Below are 25,763 nucleotides of genomic sequence, written 5' to 3'. Positions count from 1 at the left end.
TGAGCGCTGGAAATGGCGTCATCTTCCGGCGCTCAGCATTACAAGCCGGCACCGAGACTGAGCTAGAGGGCTCGCAAAGGAGAGAGGGGCGCCGAGCAGGTACTGACAACTTGGTAAGCGAAAAACACTCGGCGCCCTCTCTCTCATGCGCTTTAAAAAAAAAAAAAAAAGGGCTTGGGGCCTCTTCAAAAGTGCCGCCTGGGGCAGTTGCCCCACTCGGCTCCATGGTAGGGCCGGGCTTGAGTTTTAACTTCTCAGTTAAATCCCCAAGGTCAGATCAAAACCAGTAGTGTGAAGTTGCAGTTTGGATGAATGTTAACATTCTAAATGGTCTTTAAGCTTTTATTCTCTATAGAAAATGTTGTTGCGCAGTGTAAATATTATCCATTTGTTTTTTGTTAAGGTCTCCAGAAGTGAAAACCCTTGCACAATCTTCATTGCACCCAGACAATGCTAACAATGTTAATAGCATCAACAGTTATCCACATCCACCACAAGATGGTGCAAGTAGGTTGAACGATAACATATACTTCCTTTATTTTAATTAGCCAAATGTTCTTGCATATATTTAACAAAGAGCTAAAATATAACCAAAACATCAGCCCAACAGAAAAACATAAATCTGATTAAACCCATCAACTGAATATGTTAAGTTAGCAGTTAATTATGATTTTTGTTATTGAATATGAACCCGAACAGAGTAAACAGTGGCAAGTCAAAGTAAGTGAACCCTTTGGAATTACCAGCATTTAAGTATAAACTTGTCTTAAAATATGATATGATCTTCATCTAAGTTACCATTATGAACAAACACAATATTTTTAACTAACGCACAAATTATTGTATTGTGTCCATTTTTAATAAATCAGTCAAACATTTACAGTGTGGATTAGAAAAAGGCTAATAACTTAAACAAAAGCTAATTGGAGTCAAGAGTCCAATCAATGAAACAGAATTGGAGCTGTGTTTTTGACATAAAAAACACTCAAACATTTTGAGTTTGCTATTCTCAAGTAGCATCTGATGTTGTGAACCATGCTTTATTACATGTTTAGCCAAAGACAACAAAAGTTTGGAGGAAACCAGGTAATTCCAAAGGCTTCATTTATTTTCTTTATGTACCTTGTACCTTGAAACAGTTACCACAAAGTTGGAAGCATAGCATCTATTGCTGGAAGTAAGGGCCCCAAACCCTGAAAAACAGTCCCAGACCATTATCCCTCCTCCACCACTTTACATACTGTACAATGTAGTCAGGCAGGTAACTTTCTCCTGGCATCTGCCAAACCCAGACTCCCAGAGAAGCGTGATTCCTCACACCACACCACAGAGCACGTTTCATCTGTTCTAGAGTCCAGTAGCGGCGTGCTTTACACCACTCGATTTGATGATTGAGATTGTACTTGGTGATGCGAGGCTTGCACACAGCTCCTGCCGCACGTTTTTTGTGTGGCGCACCATGCGCCTCAGCATTTGATGACCCCACTCTGTGACTTTACATGGTCTTCCACTTCGTGGCTCAGTTGCTGATGTTCCTAAACGCTTCCACTTTCCAATAATACCACTTACAGCTCACCGTGGAATATCTAGCAGGGCTGAAATTTCATGAACTGACTTATTGCAAAGGTGGCATCCTATCACAATACCACACGTGAATTCACTGAGCTCTTCAGAACAATCTATTTTTTTTGCAAATGTTTGTAAATGCAGACTGCGGGGCTAGGTGCTTGATTTTATACACCTGTGGCAATGAGTCTGATTGAAACACTTGAATTCAATACTTAAGTGGTGTGTCCCAATACTTTTGTCCATATAGTGTATATATTTCTGACCCAACTGGTGAACATGAGCCAATAGATATTATAAAATTGAAATAACATGCTCAGTTTAATTGAGTTAAGGGCCGAAATTAATAGTTTTTACTTTTAATTTTTTTAAAAAGTAATATTTAGTAGTATGTGACATAAACGAATGTTTGAACGTATTATATGTACTTTGTAGTTAAATGTTTAGTTATGCAGGTTGGAGATATGCAAGATATGAGTAACATCAGATATTACAATTGTCAGGAACTACAATAAACTCTACGATGAGTAACCTCACTGATGCAGACAAAAGGAGCTCTTGGTCTGAAAAGAATTTGAGTGTGACATTTGATTTAGGAAATGAGGTCTGGGATGATTTTGATGATGACAACTTGCTAGATGCTAGCAATGTTTCAAATGAGGCAACTGCTATAGGTAAAGTTACAAACTATACTTTATGTGTGTATATATGTATGGAACTAGTGGTGCCGATTTCCCAGATTGTATGAAGCTATAAAAGATGCTATTGTAAAATATGCACCCGCATTTGAATTTGTATGTGTATCTCCTACATCTTGCAAGGAAATTCCAGTACAAAAATGGTGAAAGGGAAGGGAGATTTTCTACCACTAGAATATTCATAAGGACACCCAGAAAATGAGGCTAAAGTCTTTAAGATCATGATAATAATTTCCAAAGAAGACTATATATATATATATATATATATATATATATATATATATATATATATCTTCACATAAAATCAAATTGTTATAAGGAAACAGGGAGGGGTGCATGTCCAGAACATTAATTTAGAACCAATGTGTCTTAGAACCCCTAGTTGGGATTTTAAGTATAAAAAGATAGACGCTCTATTTCAAACGCATATCTGTCAAACGATAGATATATATCAAGTGCCTCTGGCAGTATAAAATGAAGATCAGGATTATGTATATGTGATGATACAGAGATAGGTTAGAATGACAAGACACACTGTTTAGCTAAGAAAGTCTTAAATAATGCATTAAAACATTAAAGAGGGTCATCACGTCTAACAACTGATGAAACAGTGAAAGATTTTCTTTGAAATACAAGCTGAAATGCTTCAATTTGGACAACTAAAATTCATTTGCTTGCCTTTAAAAACTGTCATTTATTTTAAAGCATTTCTGTTATATGAAAGACATTGTTACTCTTAATCTGATATTTCTTTTGAGGTTCACTTTGAAAGAAGTGGTAGATAGAAGAGAGTATAATTGTGGAAGGTTATTGAAGTCCAATTAAGATGCAAAAAAAATGGATGAAGGCTGTGCCACTTTACCCCTCTATAATTAACAAACATCTGTATGTGTTAATCTTGTGAAAGTATGCTGACAGGTTGAGTCTTTTCATCTGTTGGCCTGCTGAATGTCCATGCATGAAGTGCCTGTTATTTATATTTGATACAGCTGAATACATGTTTAAGATATAAAGCATAACTACCTCTTAGTAGCGGTAGTTGTTACAGTTTTCATAATACGGTAGCTATGGTAAGTATGACTACGTATACAAAGTAAATAATTATTAGGTGTGATAATGCCCCTCAAAACATCCATACAAGATGAGCAAATAACTATTGCTGGACAGCCAGGGGTACGATGCCCAGGTGCCAACAAAGAACTTTGGCTTACCTTGTCTAGTATATAGGGAATTGTGGAATGGCAGATGATACTCCCTCGGAATCTTTATGTGCATACAGTATATTTGCTAAAATCAACTATAGCTATGAAATTCGTTGTCTCACAAAACCTTTTGGTCCGCGTGTACAATTGTAGTCTAGACTATTTGAAAGAAACAATATATATGAGTGTGCCATAAGTGATTTAAGGAAATCTTGACACCATCTGGCTTTATCATGTTGGTATGTTGGCCCAGGCTTGTAGAACTTACTATGGAATAAAACTGAAATAAATAACCCATAATTAGCAGATATGTTCTGTACTCATCTTTCCCATTTACATGAGCCAGTTCATTGTTGAAAACCAACCATATCTATCAACATTTTAGCTTTATACATTTAAAAAAAAGCTGTAGATGTATCATCTTGACACAGTTTGAAACAATACATTTGTAGACACCGAGGTAAGAGATAAAAAACATTTGAGAACTGTTAGTAAAAGCATAACATACCTGTTATTTTCCCTTAAGAAAATCCACAGCAATGCATTTTTGTGCTTTTTGCAGATCCCCAAAATGGCCAATTTAACCAACTCATTTCATTACGAAAGGACTCACCATCAACCAAGGAACAAAAAGACTCCAGTATCACTGCCGTCCTTGCAAGCAAGTGAGTATTTACTAAGTTATTAGATAAATAAATGGATCTTCTTAGGTAACAATTGACAACACTATTTTTTCCAACTTATCGTGCAGAGCAGATGCATGGCTGATCTGACTGACTCATTTAGCATTGGATACCCTGTAATAGGAGACACTAAATGGAGAACAGAGCCTCTCCCAATATTTAATAATGTCTCAGATTGTGGTGACATATGTCCTGAACCACAGGACTTAAACCAGCAACCCTGAGTATGGCAGACGATGCACTTACTTGTCTCGCCACCAGGAGGCTCTGTAGTCACTGGCATTCCTGTCTCCCATCTGTCACTGTCCAGTTTGTCACTGGTTCATGACACACCTGAGGCCCGTGAGGCAATTAAGGGCCTTTATATACCAGGGATGCTCCCGGCCGTCTTTGCTGGAGAATTGAGCTTTCTGGTCCTGAAGTATTGTTAGTTTTTGCATGATCCGTGTATTCTAGATTTTGACCTCTGGTTCGGGACTCTGTTTACGTTCTTGCCTCCTGATTTAGCACCTTGTTGAGCTTGATAATCATCTGGTTATTGACCTTGTACTGTTCTTAGTATACGCCTATGTCTGATCCTAGTGTACCATGAATATTGACCTTACCATGTATGATCTTGGCTTGCATGACCTCATCTGCCAGTCCTTTTATCAATTTCCTTTTTAGATATTCAGGCTTTAAATCAAATAGAGGACTTTGCACTCAGACAGGCATGAATTCAATGGATGTACAATCATCAAACTTCCAGTTCAATAAGAAAAATAGTTTGGTAAATATATAAATCTAATTATCGTGGTGGTTTTTAAAACCGTAACCCTAAGATGTGTGTATATTGTCTATATTCCATGTCACAATAATTCCCTGTTCCCCATACTTTGCTAGGATAAGGCTGATCGGCTTACTTCGAAAGGACATACAGGGAGCTCTATGTTCTCCATGTTTCCTAATCCTTACAGGCCTAATATCTCCAGTGATCTCTTTTTTAAGACTCCAGAAGAAAATAATGTTCATGGAAGGTAATTTGTGTAACATCAAATTAGATTGAGTCACAAATCCTAAATGTTATAACAATCTGTAATTTATTTTTCCAGTGACCAACAGGATGATGAAACAAATGCTTTCATAGGGATATTTGATGGCATATTTTAAAATAGACCTTTGCGAGAAGAAGAGATGCACATTCCACTTTTTAAAATCTCTCCGTATGTTTATATTCTGGCTTTATAATACTAGTCTGCATTGGGTTTATTGTTTCGCCAGTTATGTACGAAGACAATAATTTGTTGTTGAGTAGAGTGAGGTAAAACTTTTAATTGTGCAGTGTCTCAAACGATGTATTTTGGTGTAGTTTGCTCACTTTCTGCTCTACTGGATTAGAGCCAAAGAGTAGGTCTTAGGAACTAAGCAAGATCAATTCTGTTCCCCTCTAATAACACAGTTGTCCAAAAATAAAACGAGTGCACTGAGGCTCATTTAAGCAGAATTAAAATGTTTTTTTTTTCTTTTATCTAATTTGTGGTGTTTCATCTTACAATAAGGGGGGAAATGCGGTGCTCCATATGTAAATAGAGGGTTTGTTGATAAGTAATCCTTGAATTGTGATGCTGGGTATCCTGTTTTTGACTAAGATTTTAAGCAAAAACCCAGCATTCTTGTCAAATTCTTAAATATCAATGTGTGAATGCATTAAATGCATTAATATGCTTTAAATGGATTAATGAGATGGTGTGCACCACTGGGAGTTATGGGAGAAAAAAAGTTATTCTAGGGCAATGTTTGAAAACTAGTCCATAGAAACTAATGGAATGATCCAGATGAGCAGGAACAGTTCCTTGTTTACTGTGGCGTTCCACCACACAATGGAAAGAATTCTTCATATTGCTCATCAAGGTACTTAGTAACAAGGATATTCTGTTAATGTCACATTGAGTGATGTATCCACATGTATGTATGTCCCAAATAGATGTCAACATATGGTGATGGTAACATAATGTAAACCACAAAACATGTTTGTAATAATCTAATGTTACAGCTTTAAAACCGCTACATACTTGCATTACCAATATTACTTTGCTTTAAAAGATAACTAAAAACTCAGCTGTAGCCTTGTTGGAACAGACATTTGTCTTTTATGTCTCTTATTAGTGAAATGCACAAACATAAAAGGAAAAAGATTGTGAACAAGTTGCAGACTGTGTAAAATAAACAACATTTTTCTGTTTTTTTTTTTTTTTAATTGGCAGCTTTATGAAAATTACCATATAAAAATATAAAACAGCAAAGGAAATCTATTTATTCATGTTTAACTTTCATTACAAACATATATTCTTTTAAATAGTATTTGTAAGGTTTTTATTTTTATTACTAACATTAGCATAGAAACTATTTTCTTCATTCGAGTTTTCAACAGTGCTGAAATAAATGCATGTAGTCTATGTATACAATAAATTATGTTTAAATGTTAATGTGTTCCTGTATTTCATTTGAAATGAGTGCATGGAGGGGTGGGGTTTGGAATACTTGAGAACGTACGCAATAAATAAATCCAAATGTTTAATCCACTTAAAAATACTCTAAGGACTAACAGAGACGTGCTTTAAGAAAATATTGTAAATGGGTATATTTAAGGGTTTCTTACAGAACAGCACTGTGTTTTGAATTATCATACATTCTTATCCAATTGGGTAGCAACATGTTTCTCACTTTATTTTTAACTCTGAAATTTAAAAACTAAATATTTGTAATCTTACACAAATATGTTTTGGAAACAGTTGCAATGTAATTGAACTGTTACGATTGCATTGATTATAGCATATCTTTCTTATCTAGGATTTTTTTTTTTTTTTTTACTTCTGTCTGTACATCCCACATCCCACGTTGTCCTGGGGGGAATATTTACCTGGTATCCTGTACTCAAGGGGGTTCAAACACTTAATGCAATTTTATATTTTAGTTATTACCTAGTAATGTGTCATTACCAGTATAGTGTTCCATTTTGCACTGTAAAGTAGACTTTTGCACATGGAGAAAAAACAATTTCATTTTTGGCCCATTTGTTTTTGGACAACATAATTTTATTTCCTACCCTTTTGGTTCCGACGAAATTCAGAGGGCTTTTTCCTTTCAGAAACAAATTTGGTCGTCACTCACTTTTTCATGCTCTTTCACACTATTATTCACTCTCTCTAACACTTTAATTCACTCTCATCTCTCTCTCTCAATGTCTCCTTAGCTTCCGTGTCCTTGTCCGTTTTTCCGCGACTTGACTTCTTATCTTGCCTAGTCTTGTTCTTCTTTCCTCTATTTTCTTTTCAGAATTTCCATAAATAATGCTGCCAGGGCACTTACCTCCAGACCCCTACTTTTTGAGGTTTAGAATTAATAATTCAGTTTGAACAGCATTACATACATGCATGATCTTCAAACATGTCACATTCACTCTCAATGTATTCCTCTGTTGGTTGTGTTTGGGATTCAGCCTGTCCAAGGGACAAACCAAGACCCAGTGCCTCACATGCCCTGTGTGTTCCTGGAAAGTTGCTTCAAGGACATACAGCAGCAGGAGGAGGAAGGGATAATGCTCTCTCTTTTTTTGCTGTTCTCCATGTCATACGCCTCGGTTCAGACCAAGCTAGACATTCAGCTCAATGGCTTACCAACGTGCTCAGTCCTACTTAGATCCCTGTACACAACACTGGAATGTATGGACATGGAAGAAGCCAGTGATCAAATAGCATTTTCTGTATATATATATATATTTATATATATATATATATATATATATTGTAATCATAAGTAGCGAAATCTTATTTCATATAAGCTTACAATAAATAAATTACATTGCTAAGAAGCTAGAAAAAATGTTTAGAATATTAAGCTTTGTGTGCCATCTGAATCAATTAGTAATGGCTTGGCAAGGGTAAAAATGTTATATATTCCCATGAATAATTCAGTAATTTTTATAAAATGTTATCATTTTAAAAATATGATTACGAATGAAGATATGATTATACAAAATGCTGAAGTTATTACCTTCTTCTAAAAAAAAGACAGTGATTAGTTTATGATTGACTAGTCCTGAAATTGAGCACGTATAATAGGGAAGTTATTTTAATATTTTGCCGCATTGCAATGTTATAGTCAGGAGATGCTTTAAGTTCCTTTGTGACACCTCTAGGAAGAAATGGATTAGAAATTATTATTGCATCTTTTATTACCCCTGAAAATTTAACACTTTTAATATGAGATTGTTCCCAACAGATTTTGCAAGTGGCATGCCTTAGTTTTAATTTTCACAATATTAAGATACGATCTCCTACTCCTTTGGGAAGTTTACTTCTTTCTGTGAAAATTGTTTTCAGTTTTTTTGTTTGGACAATATTTCCTTTATTTCATTCTATTTCAGTTATTTTACATTCAGTAGCTTTAATTCAATGTAACCCAGTAAACAGCTATTATGTGCATGGTGCTGAAATGGTCATTAAAACTTCTCCAACTGTTTCTTGCATCCTATTGTATCCTGTGCTCTTGAGACTATTTTTGGCTTCTTTTCTATGTTTATTCATCCAACATGAATATTTGGAGCATTGTTTTTATTAAACTCTTCCCTGCATTAATGGATGGAAATAAACAATGGATTTATTTCCTTTACAGGTTTGCATGCCAAGGGATGAAAAAGTATTTATTTTTTAATTTTTTGCCCCTTTGGTCACTAAAGGATTATTGTTTCTAGAACGGCTGAACATCTTTATTATTTTACTCTTTTTATTAGTGGGACAGAGTAAGTTAGCTATATTTATTTACATGATTGGGATTTAAAAACACCTGACCCTGTGTGTATGTTAGGGTGCGCAGTCCTGTAGTAAGATAGTTTTCACTGCAGTAAATTAATACCTTTTTGCACATTATGTGTGCAGAATCTGGACCTTTTCAAAAGAACAGAAGTAAGTGGTATCTAATAATGCTGAGATGCTGCCTCAGACTACCTGTTTACAGCTGTCCCTATCATCCATCTATAAATGTATGTGATTCTTTTTAGAGACACTAAATGTAAAGTTTATATTTTATTAAATAGTATTGTATCCCTTCTGAGTATATGTTCCCTGAACTATTTTATCATATGTGTCTTCATGTAAGCAGATCCCTTGCCCCTTGTTTATTTTATTGCAGCTCACCATCTGTCTTCTATTTCATTCCTCTCCACCATCAATTCATTTCCTCACTCTCCCTACCTCAAGTGAACATCTTCTTTTCCCTCTGTTCCAGATATGTTTAAATTTTATGCACCACTTACTATTGCACGACAACCCAAATATCTACTTCTCTTAATACTCATTAAACATATATGGGCATTTTTGCTAGGCAGCGGGGATATTGTTAGCAACTGGTAGTATGCATGCTCTTAGCAGTGCATTGGATTTATTTTGTCAAATAAAAGCATTCATTGGGCACGTGTTTTCATTTAAATTCTAATTAGTCCACAGATTCATCTGATTGCCCTATAACCATGAACAATTTCCCGCTTTTTCAATTGGCATGAGGTTAAGAGGAGTTTTGTCTTCTTTTGAATCAGTGCAAAAAGAGATTTTTTGGAGGGGTGTTAACTTGATGTTGAATGTTTTTTCCTAACCTCACTATTTAATTATGCAAGTTGCTACTATGTGACAAACACATGATTTGTGATAAGGAAATCTTATGATCAGTGGAAAACTAATGAAGTCCAACATACAAGCAGTATGGCACTGATATGACAAAAAATGGACATAAACATATTTCTGAATACCTGTTTTTCACAATTTTAGGCCTCTGAGAGATTATTTTAGAAATTTATCAAATATTCTGCAATGCATTTAAAATAGCTGCTTAAAGACTCGTCGGAAATTTATTTAAACTGAATTGTGATGTCATTCCTACAAAAAGGGCCTGCTTTAGGTGTTCATTTGCCCTGTACGGGCCACTACATGGTGCCCCCTGTCATCATTCCCAGAGTCCCTTTGTGCCCTCCTTCACTGTGCCTTACCTCTCTTTTCCTCCCCTATGTAGTTCAAAATAACTAAATAAAATAAATACAAGAAAACACCGCATTGCATATTTAGCTCAACAGGACTTGCCCCAGTATCCAGATTGCATCCATGGGACTTGCCCCAGCTCCCTGATTGCATCCACACAAAACACAACCATACTCCCCCTCCATCTTTTTTCTCATAATTTCTCCCTGTCTCATTATCTCTTTCCGCCATGTCCTTCCACATTATCTCTCCATGTACTCATTCTCTTCCTTTTCTCCCTGCCTCTCTCTTTTCTCTTTTCTCTTTTCTTTATCTTTTCATTTCCTCATAAGCCACCAAAAACATGGCTCCATAAGCACATGGTTTATAGGTATTCGAAGCCATTGTATATTTAATGAAAACCTAATTTGATGAACAGTTGATTTGCAGCAATCACCCTCAAACCAAACATTTCAACAACAAAAAATAGGTAGAAGACTTAAATAATATTTAGGGCTATATGCTTAAAAATGTTGGTTTGTTTGTGAGAAAAGTATTTAGGATGACATCTATAAGACACAGTATGTGTCTGGAGAAAGAAAATATATTTTCTCTCCCTCAGCAATATTGGAGACAAGTTCAGTTTATAGAGTTTTATTACTAACTGCAAATAATTCCCATAGTTGTAACAAACAAGAAAAAGGTGCAGAGTGGCTTCTGATTTGCATTTAAATGAAATCATTTCAGCATAGGACAGAATATTAGAAAATATACATTTCCATGCGGAAACTCCTGATAGAGTCACAAATATTAAGGTTATACATCGCAATTTTGAAAAGCATGTTGCATATCAATGACAATGCCATATAACGGAAATCTAATTATATTTAGTCAGTTTCAGTGTTATCCACTGCAAGATGATACATTTTAATAAAAAAAAAAGACACAAGATGAAATATGACTGCTAAATAATTGCATTCACTGAGGTCAACAAGATATATCAAGGTTGACTGATATTTTTTAGACATTTAAAATTAAACTTGCAGAACAATACAATATTATTACTTTTGTTTGAAAGATGCTAAGACAGAGCTGTATATTGTATAATTAGTGAACTAATCTTGCATGATAGGACAGATGACACTTAAATACCTGATTGATGTGCATACTAATAAAAAATGATTTTGAGAGAACTGATTTATTATAAAATGAAAAGCAAAATTCAGACTCCATAAAACCTTTGTCTTACACAAATTATAGCTTTTCAGCACTTGAGTGTAAACTGCAGTGAAAAATGCCACTTACCCAGTTGAATGCAGAAAGGTAGGTTCAAATGTCGATAGAGCTTGATAAATACTAGATCTCAACTGCTAACACTTTATCAATAATAATCTATAGATTTAAACGCCCACCGAACAGCTGATTGACATTAAACCAACAGGATATATTAAAACCATGTAGGTATTTTTTGTGCCTAATCACCAGATTTCTTGTAGAAACTCTGCATTGCTAGCTAATTGCAGGGTCGTTTCACAATAATGGTATAAATGACATCAAGTTCTGTTTTTTTTTTCTTTTATAATAATAATTCCATGAGAGTTTTCAAGAATTTGTTTAAAATACACATATATTCACAAAAGATTAATAACAGTGTCTTTTTAAGATGATAACTTAGTAGTTCTGCTATTTTTGGAGATTCTACCTTTGTATCCTGGGTAGTGTAAGATTTAAAATTAGAATGCTAGTAGCCACAAATAATACTTCTTTCTCACCTACTTAACAGACAGTCAAAGGCCAAGGGAAGATGTTACCCTTATCAGTGTTGAGACATGACGCTTAATAAATGGTTTTTTGTTGGTTCCCTATAAAACATGTTTTTTTAGCTCCAGGACTCAGATTCGTTTATCAGAAGTTCACCTGTCTGGCTCTATACGATTATACATTTGATCTTTTCAACAGCACTCAAACACAGAATTCTTGCTATTCTGCCAACATTAAGAAGTAATGGAAAATAAGGATTTATTGCAAATGAAAATATTCAAATAGATTATTATGTGGAATACTATGAATTGTGATGCGGCATGTACATACTCATCTAAAATGGAAGTCCATAATATTTTGACATTACTTTGCTGAATAAATAAGACATTTGATATTTCGGACGTTGTTTTTAAAGACACAAGCAATTAGAAGTGGGCAAATATCGCTGAATGTTTCTTTTTGCAATGCACATTAGTATGATTTCCATGCTTAAGTCCAGCTGGACAGTTTCATTTTCAAAATATGCTTAATAAGTCCTACTATAGCCCAAGGCAAGTTTTTGAAGTGCCCAATTGCCCATCTGTCTTTGTAAATGTTTGTCTCAGACAGGTGTCATGGATCTGACTTCTGCAAAGATTATGCAGACACATCATTGATCTGATTTTTTGGAAGAAAATTAATGAGTTGGAAAATATGGTACACCAAAAAAAAAAACATCTAAAAGCATAAAAAAGGATTTATACACATGGAATAAGAATGTTTCAATCCACAGGGTATTCTTATATTAAATATGCTATTTTTCTCTTGTATTTTAGTCAAATGCATTGTATTGAATATGTTAGTATTACTTTGGTTTGAGGTGTACGTGTTTATTAAATGTATTGAAGGTAATTAAAAAAAATATTTATATAGAATCCAATGCATTGAAACAAATAACATTTCCTTTAAATCGTAAACATCTAATTAGTAGTTCTGTATCATGCAAATTAATGGATTTATATGTATTAAAATTCAACAGTTATGCCTTTAAACATTTTGTGATTCGCTGATTGAATTTCTGTTTGTGGTCATCTTTTTATTTTATATTTAATATATAAAAAAAAATTATATAGGGTTTTCAGAGGATTCGGGACTTAAATAAGACAGCTTTAACACCCAAAATGAGTAAAGAATCTGAAATTTAAGTTGTTTCTTTTTGAAGTTAAAAAAAAAAAAATAGCATCACATTTTTATGGTACTAACTTAATATTGATACTTTATAAAGTACTAACTTTTCATCATCATCATCCAGTCACTGTGCAAAGCATTTTTCATTATGTTACACTTAGATCTCTTTTTTTTCTGTCTGCACCCTGGCAATATTTCATAAATTGATCTAAACCAAACCATTGATCTAAACCTACAGCTCTATGGTAGGTTCAAAGTGACCATATGCCTCCTCAGTAAATACATTTATGTCAATACAGACATGTCTAAAAAAACAAAACATGTCCACTAAAGTACAACCATGGATAGGGAATACAATGTTGACGTGCCTTGTGGTTTTATGTGCGTTTCTTGTTCCTAGACATGTTCATATTGACATAAGTATATTTTATTTTGCATAAGTTCCTCTAATTAACAGTCTATAAATACTGCTAGGGCAATCTTTGGCCTGAAAACATGGCCTCAAAGACTGACCCCATGCATACCTGGAAAGGAGAATACATAACTCTAAAACATTTGGTTCCTATTTTAATTAAAATGGCATTAATGTGGAAAAGGTTACGCTGTCCTTATGTTCTTATATATTCTGTGAGAATATGCCCCTCATCCTTAATAAGACCCCCAAAGACTAATAACTTATGAAGGGCTGACCCGTTAAGGAAATAGAACTGTATAAAGTACATTTTAGACATTTCTATTTTGTTGAATATTAGATTTGTGTAAGCATAAGTATAAAATGAAAATTATGACATTCAGAATAAAACACAAACACTGCATTTATGTACAGCAATCAGAGTTATTTCCCCATAAAACTGATTTATCAAGGGCAGTAAGGCTATTCAAATAATGTGAATGTTTATGCAGACACAAGATTTCTGTCAGCTTACAAATAAGCATCTTAATTAGTTGTGTTGTCTCAATAAAATGTTCCCTCAGCACATATATAAATATATTAATAGCCACGTGATGCACAGAATTTAATGTATCCTTCTTTAACTTGAACCAGCCACCCCATAAAAAATAATGATTTTCTTTGTCTAAAAACAGTGTCCTTTATCGATGGTTTCATTCAATCTATTACTGAAGTTCTTATACATTTGTTAACATATTATTACCATCATATCATACCATTTCTAACACTTAATTGATATGCATCTTTATATATATATGAGAAAACCAAACAAGTCTTTTTTATACGAAGACAATGTGCAAAACACTTAATAATTTAAGGGAAATGAATATATATGTTTATGGTCCATATTGCAAACTGTGGAGACACACAGACATGAAAGAAATTATGGATAAATGAACGTTATATATATATATATATATATATATATATATATATATATATAGTACCCTCCACTACTATTGGCACCCTTGGTAAGTATGAGAAAAGAAGCCTATGAAAATTGTCTTTATTGTTTAACCTTTCAATATTTTCTTAAAAACATACACAAAAATACTCTGCTCTTATGAAAATGCCTATTTCCACCATCAGGGCAATATGTAATTTTCAAGTCAACTGGAAATGTTATGAATCAACCTGGAAGAGGATGAGTGTCTATATTGTCTCAATGCACTGTAAAAGGGATGGTTTGAGTGGGCAAAAAATCTCCAAGGATCACAGCTGGAGAATTGCAGTTGTTTGGAAGCATTTCAAGGAAAAAGCCTCTACTCTCATCCAAAAACAAACTCAACCATCGCCAGTCACTACTGGAACTTCAAATGGGACCGGGTTCTATGGTCAGATGAAACCAAAATACAACTTTTTGGCAATAAACGCCAGAGGTCGGTTTGGGGACAGAAGGCTAAGAAGCATGGCATGCCAGTTGGCTTATAGATAGTGGGCGAGGGTACTTACGAAAAAGATATGGTACGTTTTTCGCTAGGTAAAAGAGCCACTAGACGCCTCTTACTGCCACTCATATGTGGAACAAATTGCATTATAGAACTACCTGTCTGGTATGTTTTATTTTAATTCACTGCTGTTACAATGTATTACTTCATTTTGTTAAGCAGCTTTGCTGTATCGTCAAGTAATTAATGTTCAGTCTAAACCACAAATCATTTTGCCACATTGTCAAGTACAATTTCTTATGCTTTTATTGTATGTATCAATAAAACTTTTAATTGAAAAATTAACACAAAAATGGTTTACTGACCATAAAATCAGGGTCCTACCCAGGGGCGTACCCTCCAACCTTACTCATACTCACTAACACACACTTACCCCACTTATACATGCACGCACGCACACACACACACACACACACACATGTTCATACACACACACATTACAGATCCATGCTCACACACACAAGTACACATTCATTCTCACACACAATTACACAGCCATACTCACACACACACAGGTACACATCCATGCTCACACGCAGAATTACACATCCATGCTTATATACACATATATCCAAAAATACATCCACATACATTATTTATGTGTGTGTGTGCTGGTGCCAAGAAAATAGAGGAGCCTTTTTTTTTTATATAACTGCCTCGGTCCTCAATAACAATAAATACCACCCTATCCCCTATGACTGCACCTTAAAAGTGTCCCTTTTGGAGGGAGAGTCTATCTTTTGATTCAAATATCTCCATCCTTATTTGGTCTCCTAACATTCCTCTCCTCTAGTAGTTCAGAATATTTGTTACTGTTAATGTATGTGTATCACAGTGTTATACAGGTTTGAAGTTATAATAATATGTAGAGAAACAACATAAAAAATATTTTAAATCAGTAATTATTTAAACGCATTATTTATGTTTTGATGGCCTTATGTGTTGGTTAGGTATGTGATGAACCGATATAATGATTCCTTACAACTTTCTAGGACTGCCTCTGGGGCCAAGGCCGCCCCGAGGCGGGTGCACGGCACCTAGGGGGCAGGGAGCTGAGGAGAGAGAGGGGCACTGAGTGGTTGCTCATGAAAAAGTTTTCAGCAACCGCTTGGTGCCCCTCTGTCTCCTCCACTGTCTGTACCACTCCCCTCGGCACTGCCCTCATTGTGGTGGTGGGAATGCAAGACTCCGTCGCAGTGCCAGCGCTTCATGCTGAGCACCTGAATATGCTGCACGCGCTGTGCAGGCCTTGTGCTCCCACCACAGGACTTCAGCAAGGTAAGTGAAATACAAAGAGGGAAGAGTGGGTAGATGGTGAGAAGGGAGAGAGAGATAGATGGTGAGAAAGGTGGGGTAGTAAGAATATTGGAATAAATAAAGAGAAACATATGGGAGAGAAGATGAGGAGGAGAAAGAAAGGTAGCAGTTCCTATGTGTGCAATCTGGGTGCTGGGTCTTCTGAGTGCAACCTGGGTGCTAGGTTAACACTATAAAAATGTGTTGATCTGTGATGAATCAATGTTCATATTCTCAATTGTGCATCTTGATGGGCCAACCTTTCACATTTTCTTCTAGCTGGTATAATTATTGGACACGTGTTTACCTACAGCTTATTGGTGTAAAAACCAGGAAAGCTTGCACCAATGGCCCAGCACATATAATTAAAAAGTATAGTTAATATACTGATGTTATATTGGGAGTTATATTGGGAGTTACAGTATATAGTGTTGGGAGATATGCCATACCACCGTCTGTGTCTATCTTGCTGTAATGATAAGAGATTCAGTGTACCACCCTCAGTGTCTGGATAACTATATAATGATAGGAGTTATACGGTTGTGGTGATGGAAGTTGGCACTTTCAGGCTCAGTATATATATATATATATATATATATTGATGGGAGTTATACTGTACCACTGTCAGGCTCAGTATGTATTAATATGCTGTATTACCCTCAGTGTCAAAATGTAAATAAATCACTGGGTTTGGGGAAATTTGTTTTACTATTATTTTGTTAACTCTCTGAATTTCTAATATGAATTTCCATGTTATTTATTTATCTACTTTCCCCAAAATAACCTCTGTATAGATGTATAGTGGGGGCAAAATTTTCTGTTCTTGCCTCAGGCACAAAAAGAGAAAGCTACAGCTTTGTCCCTCTTGCTCAGCTGCTTCTTTAAGGTCAGAGGGATGGATGTCACTGACACATTTAGTGTAATGATGTTTGGGGGGGCAAAAGTATCACTGACAACCTGTTTGGGCCCAAAATGGCACTGACGAGCTGTTTGGGGACAAAGCTGGTACTGTGGGAACGGAGTGACATTTTAAGTCTTGGTTTTGAATAGCATAAATGTTGAAGAACCATTTTAAACCAGTTGGTTTGACAGAGCTGCCATCTACTGGCTAAGTATGATGACCAAAAAAAAACCCCAAGCATCTTGTACACTATATGAACAAAACTATTGGGACACCTGACCATTACACCAACAGGGACTTTGTAATTTCATTCTAAATATGTAGTTGTTCCCCCATTTTCAGCTATAACAGCTTCCACTGGTCTGGGGAGGCATTCCATGAAATTTTGGAGTATTTCTGTTGGAGTTTTTGCCCATCCATCAAGTAGAGCTTTGGTGGGGTCAAGCAGTGATGTTGGACGAGAAGGCCTGGCTCACAATTCCCATTCCAGTTCATCCCAAAAGTGTTAGATGGGGATGAGGTCAGGGTTCTGTGTGGGCCAGTCAAGTTCTTCCACACCAGACCCATCCAACCATATCTTCATGGTCCTTGCTTTGTGTACTTTGTGCAATGCTGGAATAGAAAAGGGTCTTTCCCAAACCGTTCCTACAACGTTGGAAGCATTGCATTCTCCAAAGTGTCTTGGTATGTTGAAGCATTATGATCTCCCTTCACTGGAAGTAAGGGGCCTAGCCCAACCCCTGAAAAACAGCCCCATACTACTATTCCTCCTCCATCAAAGTTTACAGTTGTAATAATGCAGTCAGGCAGGTAACGCTCTCCTGCTATCAGCCAAACCCAGACTCGCCCATCATACTGCCAAACAGAGAAGCGTGATATATCATTTCACAGAACACACTTTCCACTGCTCCAGAGTCCAGTGGCAGCGTGCTTTACACCACTCGTCCCGATGCTTGGCATTTTACTAGGTGATGTGAGGCTTGCATGTAGCTGCTCAGTCATGAAAATGCATTCCATGAAGCCCTTGCAGCACAAATGTTGTGCTGATATTAATGCCCATGGAAGTTTGGAACTCTTTAGCTATGGAATCACCAGAGCAGACTGGATTACCTAAAAACATGCAACACTTAATAACTTGTCCTACAGTGCAATTGTACATATTTGCCTAACCTCACTTATAAGGGCAACATAGATCCTAAATGTAATGACACTTTTTCCCAGCAACCCCAGTTGTCTGTTTTGTTGTTCGCAATGATGATCAGTGTGAAATTGTTAGTATGAATACCTTCTTACTTAGGAGAGTTGCTTGGATAGTAGGGGACTGGGTGACCCAATATGGGACATGCCATCCATCTTTTCACTAAAATGCATGCCCCCAAACGAAACACCACAGGGGGATCTGGGGACCACTGTGGCCCTTTACTGGACATGGTTTTTGGCACCAACTAATTTGTTTTTCTTTAGAGTGGAGCACTTGAACCTCAGGGCTAAAATAATACATGTGATAACTGAGTGGTCCCTTTCCATGTGCATGGTATCCCTCTTGTTAACACATGAACATTCTGCTGAATCACATACAACAAGTATAAAAGCACAAAGAAGTCCCAACTCACACACATCTCAAGTTTTAGCTCTCTATTACTGAGAAATACAAATCTCAACATATTGTAATGGCACAAGTGGGCTAAAACATAAGAAACTCTTAAACAGGGGTACACCATAGGGCTGGCTGTTAAGTTGCTCCCATACCTATTTCAATGCAATTCTGGAAGATCCCCCCTCATACACATTTTCCCCACCCCCAGCTATTTGTTGTGAAGTAAAGGTGTTTGGCCAAAAATTGCATACTTACTGACAGTCAGCTCTAGGGTTGGCTTGGCAAGCCTTTGCGGGCTGCTCCACCAGCCAAACAGTGATGCAAATGGCCATATCATGTATCATGTTACAGCTTCTCCATAAATAAAGTTATTTTTTTTTTTTTTTTTTTTTTACATTTTAAGGAATGTATGTTAACCTCTTAAGGACCACTTAACACTTTTGCGGTGCTCGTGTTTAACTCTAATTTTCTTCTCAACCATTTAGTGTACCCACACAAGTTATATATTGTTTTTTTTTTCAGGACAAGAAGGCCTTTCTTCAGATACTTTTTGATCATATCATCTCATTTCCAATAAAATAAAATAAAATATGATGAAAAATTGACAAAAAATCTTTTACTTATCCAAAAGCGCTAATGAAATAACCTACTAAATAGATTCTACTATTTGTCCTGTGTCTAGAAATACCCAATGTTTTTATGTTTGGTTTTTTTCTGCAAGTTATTGGGCTATAAGTAAAAGTAGCGTTTTGATATTTCAAAACCAATTTTTCCAAATCTGGTCATTCTGCTCCATGTGCTATTTCGCGTATCTTTAAAGCCAGCCAATGCAATTTACCACATGAAACCATATATTTTTGAAAACTAGGCATGTCTTCAACCACTCTCTGCCTTTTTTGTATCTTTGTCTCCAGATCTGTGTACTGTAACTGGCTTGTCTGACTACCTGCTCCATGTGCTGACCATAGCTTGACTGACTCGCGCTTAGTATACTGAACTCGGCTCTGGATCTGACTTACTCCATGCACCTCTCCTTGCATTTACCCACTGCTTTACATGTACAGGTATCCGTCTATTCATGGGGTATTTTGCTACCTACGCTCAGAGACTATATCTCCACCTATACCTGAGCCTCCTTTCTGTTGGAATTGTCCAAGTCCCTGTCCGCTTATCTTAAGGCTCAACCCTTTTCTAGTTGTTTCAGAGTGAAGAACTCATGTGGTGAGCACTCCTGAGTCATGGCAGTTGTAAACCTTGATATTCTATGTGCCAGCTCTGCCACTGGATGTTGTGGGACTGCCAGATGCCACGTCCAAGGCTCTGGGCTTTGCTGCCTCCCTGCACCCAACAATAGGGGACATAGGGAACAGTGGGGCCTCAGGGGCTCTGTGGCCTCTAGGTCACTGGAAAATGGTCCTGAAACTGAAGGAGGTAAATGACCACACCTCAGACCTCGACATAAATACCTTCAGTAAGAAGGTTGTGAAGAGGGAGAAGGCTTCTCTCCTGCAGAGCTCCTGAGCACCCAATCCTTGAAGAGAGTAGTGTTGTACATAACATTCATCTCAACAATGTTCTACTACAGGTTCTGGGAGGTATTCAAAGCATGGAGACCCAAAGACATCCTCTCTTGATTTGTCAAGAACTGTAACATTGATAGAGATGAGAGACAACAGGGAGCCCTCACACCCGCGGAAAGCACGTGGAAACCTTCCTCTTAAGATTGTGCCAAATCATCAGATCACTAAGATCCTCAATCTATATGGCTAATGGAGACTTGCTTGCTGATCACAGTGAGTCACAATGACATCGCTGATATACATATGATACAAAAAAAAAGGGCCCTAGCACTATATGGAAAGAAAAACATGTAAAACAATGATTGTGGGGTATGTCCGTAATCAGGGGATGTTGATAAAACCTTTTTTTACAATTATTATTTATGGGCACATGAAACAAGCAAAAAGGAATCTTAATTAAACAAACATATGGTGAAACACACACAATAATTGGGGTACTAAAAACCATCAGTAATTAAGGGGTTAACTTACTTTGTAAGTACTTTAATATGTATTATTTCATATCTGATCACACCGTTTGGTGGGTATTATTATTATCTTTTATTTATATAGTGCCAACAATGTACACAGCGCTTAATACAATACAAATGTTAAAGGGGTATGACAAGACGAGAATTGACAGACTAAGACAAACCGATACATTAGGTGGAGAGAGCCCTGCTCACAATCTTGAGGGAATGGGATGACAAACATAAGGCACAGAGAAAGGGTGAGAGGTAGTATGGTGGTTGTATCAATGACAAGGAGGTTCTAGCAGCTAAGATGGTGCGGCTTCTCTGAAGAAGTGAGTTTTGAGATGTTTCTTGAATGTTGGGAGGGAGGGTGAAAGCTGAAGGTTCGGTGGAAGTAGATTCCAGAGGTATGGGGCAGCCCGAGTGAAATCTTGCAGACGGGAAAAGGAAGCAGCGATAAGTGAGGAGGAGAGCCTTAGCCCATGGGAAGAATGTAAGGATTGAGTAGGAGAGTATTTGCTTATGAGGGCAGAAGAAGCATTATTAAACACTCATCTACAGACAAGCCAGAAGTCTTGTTTTTCACCTCTAATTAGAAATCTAATGGTTCTGCCACAACCACAAGGGATTCCACCCATATACATATACACGTTACATACTATCAGAGTTCCACCCTGTCAGCTCGGACTCTGTATTTGTTCACCGTCTTGTCCGTTGCAGCCTCTAGAGGCCACCTGTGATATCACAGTACCGTGTATGCTAATGACCTGTCGGGCTGCATCTGCTCACCTGGGTGCAGCCCTCCCCCTTAAATACCTGCTTATTCCACCATTGTGGTGTATCTATCTGCCTTCTGCCTGGCCCTGTTCTCATGCTAGCAGCGTTCTTTTTTAGATTAACCCGTTGTGACCTGGCTTGCTTCTGACTTCGTTCTTTGGTTCCTGATTTGGCTCTGTTGACCCAGCTTGACTGTCTGACCTGCCTGAGGGCTCCCTGCCGTGTGTCCAGTGCCCTGTCTGTGGATTTGTAGCTGTGTTCCAGAGAGCAGGCCCTGCTGGTCCAGCTACAGCGTCCTAGTACTATCTTGTGCCCGACTATTGTGCTGTACATCTGTCTTGCCAGCTTCTTCGATACAGACCATCTCATATTAAGATTCAGCCTGCTTTGTGTTTCATTTTGCCTGTCTGTACCTTCCTTCTGGTAATGATGCATTGTAGGATGTATATATATATATATATATATATATATATATAATTCACATACTGTATATACATAGTCACATACAAATAAAATGTATTTTCTTAAAGCAATTGTTACAAAGCCTTGGGAACCATGTTTATTTCAGATTGAATATATTTATATTATAATATACATTAAATCATGAGCAGTTTCAGATAATTAACCCCTTTATAACCAGATATGAGCAGAGTCACAGAATTAACCCTGTCACATAAACAGGCAAACAGTCACACACACTTACCTGGTGCTGACTGCAGCTTACACAGAGCTTGGTGTGAAGGAGGAACTCAGCCTATCAGGAGAGGCTTCTAAACTCTCAGCCAATCAAGAGAGTTGAAAAGTCTCTCCAGATTGGCTGAGACCTCCTTCACTCTGAATTCTTTTTCTGGGACAATGCATTGTCCCAGATTGAGCATGCCCGCAAATTAAAGTCCCATTGCGGGACTGCCCCGGGAAATGGTGGTCAACCTACGTTTGTGACAGCTGACGTGTCTGGCTCGTCATGGGGTTAAACAAGCTTAGAAAGAAATTAATGATCACTTTCTTCACTCAAACAGTGTTGCTGCCTCGACATGGAGGCATTTAGCAACATGAAAAATATGTATGGGCCTCGTGTGATCACTCTCAGGAGCAATCACATTCACCCTATTGAAAGACCCCATGTATTCAGGAACACTCAGCAAAGGCTGGTGATAGAATTAGTGTATGAAAAGTGTTAAAAATCCACCATTTGAAATACCCTGGGGTGTCTAGTTTACAAAAATATATGTTTTGACGGGGTAAATTGAATTGGCTGGCTGGGCGCATATTGGGATGTTGTATGGCCGTCTTCAAATATGTCCCAAAGAGAACACAGGATGAAAAGATGTAAAAACTGAAATGTGCACATGCCAAATGTGGCCTTTGAGTCCTCAAGCAACCCAACAAACCTATGCATGCATGGTATCACTGTATGCAGGAGATATTGCTATATTAGGGTGTTGTTTCTAAGGAACCTTTTACATTTTCAGTAAATGTATGTCTGAATTGCAATCTGTGTGAGAAAAAAATCACCAAAAATGTTTACTACTTTGGCAAAGATATGATGGCTTGATTATGATGATGGTTGGGAGTACTGGATACGGTAGTGAAAAGAGGTAACAACAGTAGAAGATAGCCGTAGGTTGTTAGAGGAGCGAAGGGGGCGGGTAGGGGTGTATTTGGATAGGAGGATAGAGATGTAAGGTGGCGCAGAGTTGTTGAGGGCTCTATATGTCAGGTCAGAAGTTTAAATTTGATTCTGGATGGTATGGGGAGCCAATGAAATGATTGTCATAGGATTGAAGCGGCGAAAGGCGGGAGAGGAGGAGACCGGTTAGTAGGGAGTTGCAATAATCCAGGTGGTATATCACAAGGGAGTGGATTAGCAACTTGGTGGTTTCTTGTGTGAGGAAAGGGCGGATTTGGGAAATGTGTCTCAGGTGGAGGCGGCAGGATTTGGTGAGGGACTGGATGTGAGGGATGAAGGAGAGAGCAGAGTCAAGGGTGACACCAAGGCAGGGAACCTGGTCTGTTTATTGGATAGTGGAGTTGTCAACAGTAATAGAGATATCAGGAAAAGTGGACAGATGACGGGATTACCATGAGTTCAGTTTTAGAGATGTTGAGCTTTAGGTAACGGGACACCATCCATGATGCAATTCCTGATAGACAGTCAGTAAGGCGAGTTAGAAGAGAGGGGGAAAGGTCAGGAGCAGAAATATAGATTAGGGTGTCATCTCCATATAGGTGGTACTGGAAACCAAAGGAAGAAATAAGTTGTCTGAGGGAAGAAGTGTAGACGGAGAATAGCAGAGGCCCAAGAACTGAGCCTTGAGGAGCACCAATAGGTAGCGGTAGGGGAGAGGAGCAAGTTCCAGTAAATGAGACACTAAAAGTACGGTAAGGATTTAAGCCATGAAAGAGCAGTGTCATGGATACCATGAGCATGGAGGGTTTGTAGGAGGAGCGGGTGGTCTTATGTGTCAAAGGCTGCTGAGAGGTCGAAGATAATAACCAGTGAGAATTGGCCTTTTGTTTTAGCTGCGAGTATGCGTGATTGAGGGGATGAATGAGTATCTGTGAATGATTAGTATCTATGAATGAGGGAATGAAATTCTTAACTATCTCTAAAAGCTGTGACAGAATGTTTGTGGGAGCAGGCGGGATTGGGCACATATGTTGCGGGAGTGGAACACACACGTTGCGGGAACGGGCGGTAATGGTCAGAAATTCAGCGGGAGCAGGATTAAAAAAAACAGTCCCGTGCAGGGATCTACACACAAAAGTACAAATCCAGGAGAGAGGCACGGGCCCTGTCGCAGCTGCGACCACTGTAATAATGCCAGTGACTTAAAGATTTATATCAAACCCCTATTATTTTTTAATGGGACAGCAAGTCTAGAGTCCCAAACAGCTGCTTCAACAAATTCATATCAAAGTACTTTGTAAGTGGCAAATGTATATGAAGAGATTATGAAGAGATACTGTAGAATCTATCTATCTATACATTTGCAAAGGGGCTCAATGCCCATTTAATTATACTTACCATACCATACTCACACATAAACCTCTTGAACAATGTGATACATTGCAGTAATTATGTTTCACATAACATAGACTGCAGCATAACTTTGTAAAACAGGGCACAAGTTACATTCCACTCATGAAACTGTGTATTTCTAAAAAGGGCAGAAAATGCTGCTTTATTTTCTGCAATATGTGGCTTCGTGCACGGGAAATCCGACTTCTGCAAGGATGGTACTAGCACTTTGGTAGGTCGTCTGGCTGGGAGTGTTGACACTGGAGAGCTGTGTAAGAGGAAGATACAGCAGTCTGTGCACATGGAGGGGAACCAAGACACCACCACCCGTGGAAAACTCCAGAAATGTTTTCCAACACGCTGCTTCACCTAACACTCATGGACAAAGCACACGTTACTAGGTATCCTACTGACCACATAACTATACCACAGAATAAAAAAAACATACGTGTTTGTGGAAGTTCCCTTTCAAAGTGCGTATGATGGCAGGCACTTCCCGTTGTGTTTGTTGAGCACAATCATTTTAGTTTCCAAATTTATATGAATAACACTATTTACCTACCTAGGGAATACAAAAAGGTACCTGTCAAATAGTATGCAACTATAGCGAGGTAGACTCTAATGTAGCTTAGCCGCACACCCCTTAGAACACAATTTCAACCGTGTGTTCACCCAATAATGGGAATAATAAAATGAAAATGCTGTCAAGTATGCAGCGTCAAGTTACCTTCCAACATAACCGAACTGTTTATGAATTGGACTGGTAAGAACAAAGAATAATAACTCTTCTTACCGGCCGTTATGCTCCCATGAACAATGGTATAAGCAGTACTTGCAGAGGCCTGTGTCTGTCATTTTCCCTCATTATAGATTATTACTCAACTGTGCTGCTCTATCTATAATATTCACCCTTTATTTACACGAACAACGTACCACTGCTTTTGCATTTCAAAAGGTTCTGAAAAAAGACAATGGCTTATACTCTGTCCAATCCAGTGCCTCTAAAGCAATCTCTTACTGGTGGGAATCGTTCCATCCCAAACCTCTGATCACCATTATGCACACATATATTTTAACAAAAAAATGGGTGTCACCCACCCAGGTTTAGCCCCTGACACGTCACTGCATTGAGAGAGGACAATGTGGCCCTGGGAGGGATCGGCTCTCCCACCTTA

The 25,763-nt window shown here is 37.6% G+C and overlaps 1 protein-coding gene across 1 annotated transcript in view; it reads left to right on the top strand.

Moving 5' to 3' along the window:
* Window positions 1-20,527, top strand: part of HFM1 (helicase for meiosis 1) — a 51,558-nt gene extending 31,031 nt beyond the window's left edge. The window contains exons 33-36 of the mRNA XM_053470308.1: window positions 404-507; window positions 2,070-2,240; window positions 20,031-20,228; window positions 20,343-20,527. Coding sequence (XP_053326283.1) covers window positions 404-507; window positions 2,070-2,240; window positions 20,031-20,228; window positions 20,343-20,527 — 658 coding nt within the window. The remainder of the gene's footprint in view (window positions 1-403; window positions 508-2,069; window positions 2,241-20,030; window positions 20,229-20,342) is intronic.
* The last annotated feature ends 5,236 nt before the right edge of the window (window positions 20,528-25,763 follow it).

The sequence above is a fragment of the Spea bombifrons genome, chromosome 6 (genome assembly GCF_027358695.1).
Source record: "Spea bombifrons isolate aSpeBom1 chromosome 6, aSpeBom1.2.pri, whole genome shotgun sequence".
In the NCBI taxonomy this organism is placed as follows: Eukaryota; Metazoa; Chordata; class Amphibia; order Anura; family Pelobatidae; genus Spea; species Spea bombifrons.
This window is presented reverse-complemented; position numbering and strand designations above follow the sequence as displayed.